General features: G+C 43.0%; 1 protein-coding gene across 4 annotated transcripts in view; it reads right to left on the minus strand.

Moving 5' to 3' along the window:
• Nucleotides 1-10,063, minus strand: part of MYOF (myoferlin) — a 114,589-nt gene extending 104,526 nt beyond the window's left edge. For all 4 annotated transcript variants that reach the window (XM_019555883.1, XM_019555881.1, XM_019555882.1 and 1 more), the window contains exons 1-3: nt 9,866-10,063; nt 3,179-3,234; nt 1,113-1,204 (exon numbers count right to left, since the gene is read on the minus strand). In XM_019555883.1, the coding sequence (XP_019411428.1) occupies nt 1,113-1,204; nt 3,179-3,234; nt 9,866-9,953 (236 nt within the window). In that variant the 5' untranslated portion in view covers nt 9,954-10,063. The remainder of the gene's footprint in view (nt 1-1,112; nt 1,205-3,178; nt 3,235-9,865) is intronic.
• Between the last annotated feature and the right edge of the window lie 996 nt (nt 10,064-11,059).

The following is an 11,059-nucleotide window of genomic DNA, read 5'->3' on the forward strand; positions in this document are numbered from 1 at the left end:
ATTGGTGCCCACGTGAATAAGGAGCATGGGGTAGTGGTCTGTGAGCTGTGGGATCCTCTCCGCAATGTCTCGGATGCGGGCCCCCAGGAAGCAGCAGACTTCCTGGGCTAAGGGGTCGGGGCGGCAGATTGCCCCCTCAGTGCCCCGCAGGATGGAGTCTCCCACAACAAACACCTTTCGCTTTGTCTTGGGGATAGCAGGGTGTGGAGCCCTGAGCCCACAGTGGGCAACCCAGATCCACCCCCACTCCATGCACAAGTCTACGGGGCATGTGCCTCCCTCCCATGCCTCCCTCCCCAAGAATGCATGACTCCATTATTTTTATCACTGCAAACCCAAGGTTGGGAACAGCTGTTCTGTATGTTTGACTCCCAGGACCTTGTGTTAAGTGCTGAAGCTTCCTAAGTCTGGAAGTGCGCATATGTAGCAGCTGGTAGTGTTTTAGATTGCAATGTTGGATTGCAGTACTTATGGTAAATTCCACCAAAGTCCTACTTTAAGCACCTAATTTCCTTTTGGAACTGGCTCTGTGTAACTGTCTGTACCTCAGATCAAATACACAGTGAAGGCTGAAATCCTGACCCAGAGCAGCAACTGAGGAATACTGGTCAGAGGCAAAGAAAAGGACAATTGGTGTAAGACAGGGGAACACAAATTAAAATTTATTGAGGGATGCGTTAATTGAGGTACACTCTGTTATGAAGGACTACTGCTACTGACATGCCTCCACCTGTCAGCAAGCTGGAAACAACTACAAATGCAGGTGTGTGCATAGATCAACAAAATACTGCCCAGTGAGGACAAAGGATCCACTGTTTTCTTTTAAAATCCCCTTTTCATTTAATAGAGCAATCTAATAACCAATTAGGGCAGGCCACTAAAATGGGGACCTATGAACTGCATATGACCCTCTAGTCTACAGTATATATTGTGCACCCCTGGTCTAGGATGTCTAAGCAATTATGATATCACAATAAAATAACAGCAAATTCAAAGCAGCAATCTAACTGAAACAGTTATTTGTTTTTAGAAAAGTATCAGATCTACTTTTACTTGGACTTTTGAATTGCATTTGCATTTGGAGGTGTTTGACAAGGAGTAATACAACATACTTGTTTTGTCCAATTGTTTCAAAATCTTTCACAACAATTGTCAAGGATGATGAAATATCCAGAGCTATCCCTTTCAGATCAAATTCGAGAATCTGTTCAAAGAGATTAAAGCAACAATAGTCATTACAGATAAAATATAGTCTCTCTTAACAATATGATCACAAACAACACTATTCTTGAATAAGCATGACAGTTAGTGATACAATCAGACCTGCCTGAACTTACATGTGGGTACTTGAAAAGCAGAAAATCTTAGAACCTCTCTGTAGTACCATTGTGACTTTTTATTGGTAATTTAGAATTTAAAAGTTGAGTCTCAATATTACTGCACAACAGTAATCTACTGATTCCACTCCTGCATACCAACATAAGTCATTTATTTTAATTCATAGGACCTAATCCTGCTCCCGTTGCAATCCTGGGATGAAAAAAGTTGCCATTTTGATTTCATGTACTTGTTTGTGGGTTTTTGCACACTAGTTTGCATAAACTGTGGTGATGGCCTCTGACTTTCATTGCTTTCTCTTTATAACATTATAAGTTTATAGGACCCCCCACCAATAGATGCATTAATCATGAAAAATGTGCTTAGTGTACTATTAATCATCAAAGTGGAAGTGCTTATATAATTATATTCTCATCGTTACCAATGGCAGAACATCCTCCAGCTATATCTACACTGCAGCATCAGTAAGCTTCCACTGGGCTATTCACAAGCATTTTCAGCTCATCCACTCCCATAAACATGTACTCTGAGCACAGAAACATACTGGTGAAGATTCTCCAGGACCAGGCCCTGCAGGCATTCACAAGTCCTCAGTCTCTGGTGTGTTTGAAAAAAGTGGCTGTGGAAATGCATCTTCACCAGCAAATGTCAAGGTTTGGAGCATGACTTTGGAATGGATGGATGGAGCATGCTCAGGGGCATCTCTGGTAGGACAACCTGCTGCTATAGTGTAGATGTGCCCTTTGACTTCAAGAGGAACTAGATCGGGGCAGGCAATTATTTCTGGCAGAGGGCCACTTACTGAGGTTCGGCAAGCTGTCGAGGGCTGCATAGGTAGCCCTGCCCCTTGGTCACCATCTTGGGACCAGTGTCCCAATGTCTCAGGGCCAGCATCGGTGGGGCCCAGAGAGGGGCGCAAGCTGGCAGGAGTCTGCGGAGCTGGGCTGGGCTGCACCAGCAGGGGGTCGGGGGTGGAGCTGGCCTGACTCCATAGAGCCACTGCTGGCTGGGACCCTGTACTCCTGCTGATCTGCTCTGGGCCCTGCCGGTGCTGGCCCTGGAACACTGGTGTGGGCCCCACGCACCCGCTCACTCCCAGTGCCCCCCACCCCCATGGTACAGGTGGGGGGGTAGTGTGCAGGCCCACCCCCCTGCTTGCCAGCAGGGAACAAGCTGGTGCTGAGCATTGGGTAAAGCAGCCCCTCGCCCACCCCATGGCCGGTGCCCTGTGCTGCAGCCGCTCGCAGCCCATGTGGGGCTGCCTGTGCCTGCTCAGGACAGCCCCGCACAGGCTGCGAGCAGCTGCAGCAGGGAGCGCCGGCCACAGGGTGGTTGAAGGGCCACTTTCCCCTGGGCTTAGCTTTTTTCTCGGCTCCTTTCATGCCCACAGTCCTCCCCTGCCCTTCCCTCCCCTACCCATTACCTGAGTTTTTGGCATGAGAACAGCCACATGGTCCCAGGCCAGAAACCCCTGCAGAGGCTTCTGACTGGGGGGGGGGGGGCCTGCTATTGTGGAAGCCCTCTGGGCTTCCCCTGGGTCCTACTGCCTGCCCCTGGATCCTGTCATTTTTTACAGGAACCAAAAAGAGATAAATATTGATTTTCTAAATTTTCAAGTGCCCCAGGGGCTGGATAGAATGGCCTTGCAGGCTGTATTTTGCCTGCTTCTAAACTAGATGATAGTCATCTGTTATTACTCAAAAGGTAATATGATACAATTCCGATAGATCATCCCACTTTGTGCCTACTTGTTTGGCTGTGAACTACCGTATAAGAAAGCATTTCCCTTTATAGAAGTACTGTAGTATATACAAAAAAAAACATTAAGAGAATAGGTCACCTCATTCCAAACAGGATTGAGTTCACTATCAATTTTCTTTGTTTTCTTTTTTTCATCTGCAAATGAAAATAAAATGTAATTGTTTATATCTATGAAAAGGATCAAATTATCAAGTAAAATATTTTTAAACCCTTCCTTTTCCTTTGTGTAAGAGTTTTAGTTTTAAAGAAAACTTTGAGCATTGGGTAAAGCAGCCCCTTTGCAAAGGAATAACTCTTTTAAAACAAGCAAGCAAAGAAATAAACCACAATATGGGAAAACCATGGAAGTTGAAGGGCGGGGGGAGGGCTTTGTGTGTCCTGTCATTTCTACACTGCCTCTAAGGTGAGCCTGGAAGTGATGATCAGAAGCACATCCCAAGCCCCCTTGCTCCATTCAGTATCCACCAAAGCCTGAAAATTAGGTAGTTTAGAGCAACCCTTGAATTTCTCTGCCTGGTTTTCTCAGGTATGGTTCTAGGGGTTTTATTTATTATTTTAGCATAACTTTAGCATAATTTATGAAAAGGATCAGCCAGAGACAATAGGCCATATACCAGCTTTACTCAAATACAAAACAAGGTTTTCTCCCCCCCATTTAACATGAGGAAAAAAGCCCCTTGTTTTGGATCCAAATACAAGGTGCAGGGGCAGGGGCAATGCGTAGAGGTGCACACACACCCACTAAGCATGGTGGTGCACCCCCTACAAAAAGGCACCACCAACATTGTCGGTGGCACCTGCAGGCAATCGCCGGTCACCACTCACCAACCCCCTCCCCCAGCCTTGACCAGTGAGGGAACCAGCAGGGAGTTGATAAGCATTTAGCACCCCATCAAGAAAACAAAAGCCTCTCTCATTAGTTCAAGCTCTTCTTAAACAACCTTTTCCAAAGAAGGAAGGAAGGAGGGAGGGATATTACCAGCTGACCTACTGATTAGCTCCAAATCTGTCTTGTCTGCCTTACACAGACACCTCTCAGCATTAGCTAGCATACCACATGCCACAGTCTGTGCTGTGGGAGATGGGGGGGAGAATCCCTGCTTGAGCGGGGAGTTGTTGTGGGGGCAAGGGGAAGCCAGGCAGACACTGCTGTACCTGCCATCTCTGCCAGGGCTCCAGCCAGGGCCAGCCTGTTCTCTGGAGTAGAGAGTCTCACCCAGGGCTGCATAGCATCTGGAATTCTGGGGGACTCTGGTTTAAGTTAAACCAAGAAGGAGTCTGGGACAGAGATTGCATAAACTGGTTTAACCCAAATCACTTAAGTCTGATACTACATTCAACTAGGTTTATCTCACACTGGTTTCAGTCATTTTCAAACTGGTTTACGTGCATTGAGCTTCTATTCTGTTACGGGTTTAAACCAGTTTTTGATCACTTAAACTAGTTTATGTGCAATGTCTGTCCCTAGCCTAGAAGAACTAAAGTTACAGACCTATTTCTTACTTCCTTGCTTACCCTCACAATTATCCTTAAATGTAGCACTACTGTTCTCTGCAATTTAAGACTGTACTTTGCCAGGAAAACTTTATAAAGGATTGTGAGGCAATGTTGAAATCAGTGTGAGTCAGTATACATACTACTCAGGCAGTGAGCTTTGATAGTTTTCTACTGGACAACAATGAGAGACTCGAACTAATTACCCCATACTGCACATTGCAGGGAACTGACTCATTTTTCTGTAACAGGAATTGACTACAAATTATGCAGGATACTGACTCACATAAATCCACAAAGGAAACAGCGTTTATAAGCTAATGTTGCTAATGCACTGCTTGTAGAACAAAGCTAATTTTCATGCTAGAAACTGAATTCCACTTCAAATTTCTATGTATTATCTAAGTAAAAGCCCAGAATTATCGAATACATCTATATGGAAAATCTGATGCAGGACTGATCTTGAGGTTCCCAGTCACAGGAATCACAGGAGTCAGGATGGAAAGGGAAAAATGTTTTCACTCTTATGGGCAAGGGTAAAGAAGGGAAGGAAAAGAGACTGTTCCTTCTGAGGAAGACACTAGACCATAAGGATGATACTGAAGGCATTGAGGCACTACAACCCCTACTGAAGTCTGTAATGTGAGGGTAATGTCATGTAGTGTAAAAACTGGCCAAGATTTTTTTTGAGCATTCTTTCTAACTATGTAGTTACGACTATGTGCCAGTAACAAAAACAATACATCAAAAATATTAAGATCCATTAATTCATTTATATGGTAAGTAGTCTAGTGTATGCCAAGAAAACAATAACTGTTGTGCATTTATTTGACAATAAGAATTTGCGGTGCACAGTTTAAATGATTAGGGTTTTGTTAAAAAAATGTTGAGTCAGGCCTTGTGTGGAGCTAACACACTATAGTTAGCTCCACACAAGGCCTGACTTTACTATTTTTACTATTTATCCTTTTTCCCTTTACATTTCAACACTCCTTTAATGTCACATATTTTTATCTGACATTCTTGTCTCTTCAGGAAACTATTCTGCCATCTTCACTAAGGTATCATGCTACAGCAACATTTCTTAGTCAAGGAGACCTGGATGGAACTCCCTTTGGAAGCTTTCAATATAACCCGCCCTTCAGCTGTCTGGGTCATTTGCCTCTCAACTTCTCTACAATAATGAACCCAGACAGCGAAACCAAGAGTGAAATTCAAATTCAGGTGGCACATCTAAGCCACTCTCCCACCTTGCATGCCCTCTCCCCACCTTTTTTTGCTCCACCTTTAGGTAAGGAATGGGGGTGACTATGGGGGAAGCTATTATTTATATTTCTTTCTTTAGTGACAGCAAAATTAATTTACAATACCAAAAATAATGGCAGGTTTACTCTCTCCTGCTTTATTTACCACTAAGAAAGACACCATGCTACTATTGGCTACCAATTTCTACTACCTTTTTTAGAAATAGTAGTTCATTTTTAATGTGAATATTTACATTTCTACAAATGTCAACATTTTAATATTGTTAGGTCAAATGTGTACTAAACAGGAAAAAAATCACTAGCTAGATATAAGTTTCTCTTAAGCCACATAGGTCCTTCCTTAAAAGAAGGCAATTACAATATTGCTAGCAATCCACATTCAGCACTTGCCTCCCTTGTTGCACTTTATTATTTTTAGTGATTTCAGAAACAAACACTGCCTGGTGTTAGAAAATGCTATTCACTTGATTTAAAATCATCTGATAGTAATGGTACACATGTGAGTAAGCAAGTGATTCAGGAACACAAACATCACCAGATTTCCGTCCTTCACTTGACACCAAACTTCCATGTAATTAAGTATCCAATAGCATTGTTAATACAGAATTAAGGTAACCTAATGGCATCTCATGGTTAAAATATACAACTAGACATTTATAATTAAGGCAATACAAACTATAACCTCTGAAAACCAGCCACTAAAAAGTGAGGTTCTGGAGAGACTATATTGCAAGTCACTTTTATTCCAGAACAGAATATCTATACAATAAATTGTGCCAAAATCGCTATATAATGCTATTGTTCTTCTGGTCAAATCTCTCCACAGGCACAAGCCCTTGCAAGCAGCAGAGGTGATAGAAAGAGAAAGACTAACAGCACCTTCTTAGCCAGATTGCCCCAGCAGACCAGGTAGTTATTTAAAAGGCAGGAAATTTGTTTCCTTTTTCTAGTTTACTATGTCTGCATACAGAATGGTTATAACCAGAGATCCAGGTTTTCCATTTGCCACAGAATAATGAGGATTTTTCTCCTTTAAAGAAGAAATCTGAGATCCAAAAATCACGGATTTCTCCTTTAAATGAGAAAAAGACAGCAAACCACAGGTTTCCCCCTGCAGGCTGGCAGCCTTCCAGCCTGCAAGGGGCTGGTGGGGGGAGAAGCAGCCTCTGCCAGGGTGCACACGGCAGCAGGAGCCACCCATACCCCTGGACGAACCGCCTGGGCTCGATCCTCCCACCACCCACCCAGCCAGGGCCCCAGTCACTTTACCCCTGCTCCTTCCCCTACTGCACTCTGTCTCTTGCCAAGGGGGACCTCAATCTGCCCCTCCCTTTCCTCCCCCATGGACTAACCTGCTGGGCTGGGGGGGGACGTGCACACGCATGCACACTCATGCTCAGCCCCCCCGTCCAGCCTCACATAGATTGCAAGAGGCTCCATGATCAACCAGTTGGTGACCACTGCTGTTAAGCAGTTTAAAGAAAAAAGGTAAGTGATGTGTAAGCATCCATAGTCCTAGTTTTCATCATGCATTTTGCACATATGGTCTCTGCTCCTTAAATGCCTGTCACTGATGTCCCATTTCCTGTATTGTCCAGGCACTCATCAGAAGCAACTGCAGGACTTTGAAGCAAATCCAGCAGTGTGGAAGGAGCAAGTGCTTATACTTGCTGAAGGAGGATGGATTACATGATTAACAGCATGTGGTCAGAAGACTGGATGGAGGAACAAAACTGGTTAGAGAAAGTAGCATCAACCCAGGGAAGTAAACATCAAAGGTCAGTAAAGCCAATCAGCCACAGACAAAAGGAAAAGAGACAGAAGTCAAATGATAGGGATTGTGGGCACAGAGACAAGAAATGAGTGAAGTGGTAATTAAAAGCAGAAGCAAATAAAAAAAAACAGGACAGACTCAAGAACACCAATCCTATGAGGCTGAAGTTGGTTCCATATTCCCAGTTCCTTATTCCTGGTTCCTTTTTCAAAGCTGCTCTAGACCCAACAAAAACTTGTTATTAATGAATTACACATCCTAAATAGACATAATTTTATTAGCTATGCATATGTACTAATTAATATATAAAATATGTCACATCAAGTACAGAGCCCTAAAAGAAGGTCAGATTAGAATGGGATTATGGGGCAAAATACTTCGTGGACCACCCCAAATTTCATGGCAATGCCATTGGGGGACTGTCCCAAAGAACAATGACCACAGTCCTGCCTGGCCCAAATCACGGCTTGGCCGTGCCAGGCTGCCAACTAACAGCCCCCATACCCACTATACAAAGTATAATGGTTTGAATAAGGAACTGGCTTTCGGGCTGGGATTATGGTGAGAAATTCTGCTTGGGCGACCCATCAGAATACCTCTGCACGACCGGGGGACTGTCCTGGACATCTGTGACCAGAGACTTGCCTGATCCAAAGCACGGTTTGGCCGTGCCAGGCCACCAACAGACAGCAACCCAGCCACTGTGCTAAATACATGGAACTGAATAAGGAACTGGATTATTGGCTGGGATTATACCTAGAAATCCTTCTTGGGCCACCCCAGGCCACACCTCAGTGCCACTAGGGGATGCTTCTGGACATTTCTGAATGGAGACCTGCCCAGCCCAAAGTGCAGTTTGGCCATAGGGTACTGCCAAAACACAGCACCCCAGGTACTGTGCTAAATTAATGGACCTGAATAAGGAATTGGATTTTGGGCTGGGATTATAGCTAGAAATCCTTCTTGGGCCACCCCAAGCTGTGCCTTTGTGGCACTGGGAGACTCTCCTGGACATCTCTGACCACAGACTTGCCCAGCCTAAAACATGGTTTGGCCATGGCAGGCCAACAGAAGCTTTGAAAAAGGAACCAGGAATAAGAAACTGGGAATAAGGAATCAACTTCAGCCTCATACCAATCCTTGAGATCCACACACAAAGGCTTGATGTAAGTATTAGGAAATATTAGGACCATTGGAAAGGGCTAAATAATGTGCCCTGCTGAAGGAAACCTAGATAGACCTGAAAATATAAGAAAAAGAGAATAGGAAAAAAAACAGAGGAGGAAAAGTTGCAACAAGTTCTCAGACATTTTCAAATGACAGGCCTCTCTTTCCTATTTGGGGAATTACAGTGAAGAAAGCAGACACAACAACTATTTCTATCCTTTGAGAGCTGATTTTAGTTCAGTCAGTAGTTAAGAAATAACTCTCTCAAGAACAAATTTAACTACTTGCTACAATTCAGACTGATGGACTGTATAATATAAGACTGGGAAGGTCTTCCACACCTTTTGGTATTGGTGAAAGAGGAAGCAATAAAAGCAGAAATCATATACAAAACTTAACACAAAAATAAATTACCGTTCAAACTTACATGTGAATGTAGGAGAAACCATATGAAGTTTTTCCCATAAGTAATTAACAAGGCACTATGAGAATGGTGCCATGAGGAACATGAGTTTTGCTCCATAGAAACAGAATTTAAAAGTATAAGCCAAAAAGTAAAACAAGCACCAGTGGTAATAACAACAGGAACTTTAAAGCAAATGCCAAAATTACTTAAAGAAAACAATAAGGACAATTGCTGCAGCAACAATATTTTTAGTGAGCAACAATTACTGTGCCAAAAATAAAGTAGTAAAAGTCTAGGAGGGAAGAATTAAAGTTAAGACACTGCAATGTAGACTTCAATGTAAGGCTGAGAACAGATTTTTGATGTAAACAGGTATGAAATAAGGCTGGAGGAATAAACTTTTACAGAAACTTGAAACAGTCTTGTAATAGCTGCCCTACAGTCCTGGAAAAAATGCCACTCACCAGCACACTCCACCCAATTCATGCAAGTAAATACAGTCTCTGGTTAAGATCTTTGCTAACATTATAGTAGTTGCAATTTTATGTAATTTCAGTATTTCACAGACTTTAAAATATGTATGCTATGCCCTTTCTTCTAGCAACTACAGAAAATCCAGAAAGAAACTCCAGTGAGTACATTTTTGTTATTCTTCCTTACCTTTAAAAATAACAGAAACAATAGGATCTGGCTTCCCAAATTTAGTTTTGGGGATATTCGTAGCAGATTCCACAATTACACGAAGCATTGCTTCCAATCTTGTACCAGACCACTGCTGTCAAAAGGAAACTTAAGAAAGTCTGTGCTTCAGCTCTCTGTGACCTCCTTGCTGTAATGCTAGGAGGGCGGGGGGAAGAGGCGGAGGCAGCAATGGCAAGGAATAACTTGCTTACAGTGAGAAAAAGGACCAATGGGTGGATCTATGACGAGTTAGCTGCTAAAGGCTATGAAAAAAGAGAAGTAATGTACCTGTAAACTGACACCCTCAAGTCATGCCCGTGTATAAAACAAGTACCAACTTGTGATTTCTAGTAATGGAAAAATGAAGGCAGCACAATGTAAGCCATGTTTTTTTGGGGGGGAAGGGAGGGAAGAGTATGAATCTCATGTAATGTTTAGGGCAAAGTTAATACACTTCTGGTCAAAATTAAGTAAAAACCCAGCAGTTAAAACACCCCAGATTCCCCTTTTAGCTATCTATTCCATACCATTAAGCTTTATGGTATTCAACCCCCTTCATATCTTTGCTTCAATGTTTCATTGTTTTTTTTAATACTGTTGGCATTTCTCCACATTTTTTTCAGTTTTGTGCATCCAAAAAAATATACACTTTTCAAAAGTAGAAGCACTCCCCCTTCTGTGGGAGTCAGGAACAACAATATTTTAAATAATCTCTTCAACAGCTACCCAGTCTTGTATTTAAAACTTACGCCCTGTAAAGCAACAGTCCAACCTCTTAAACAGCACTAATTGCTTATGGACTATAAAAAAAAACCTGCAGAAAATTTTAACATCAAATACACAGAAGAACCCAAAGAGAGAAGGGAAAAAATCTTGTTTATTATTCAGGGGCCTTTACACACTTGCTGCTAGTTCGAGACCACAGAACAGCAGCGTCCTCCGAGTAAGACTTGTTGGAACCGGTGAATGAAGAGAACAAAGAATTCACCACACCAGCCAACTCCCGCCTGCCTAGTCCTGTCTTGCCCCACCTTTAGAGGAAGGCGAGCAGCCAAACCACATACCACATGTGTCCCTGGCAGATAAAAGGGCTTTTTTTGGTTAAGGAAAACTGTGCGTGTCCAAAGGCCAAATCAATTCCAAATCCAGGAGTCATTCAAGAACCATAGGTGG

The sequence above is a fragment of the Crocodylus porosus genome, unplaced genomic scaffold, assembly GCF_001723895.1.
Source record: "Crocodylus porosus isolate Cpor-Errol unplaced genomic scaffold, CroPor_comp1, whole genome shotgun sequence".
Classification (NCBI taxonomy): domain Eukaryota; kingdom Metazoa; phylum Chordata; order Crocodylia; family Crocodylidae; genus Crocodylus; species Crocodylus porosus.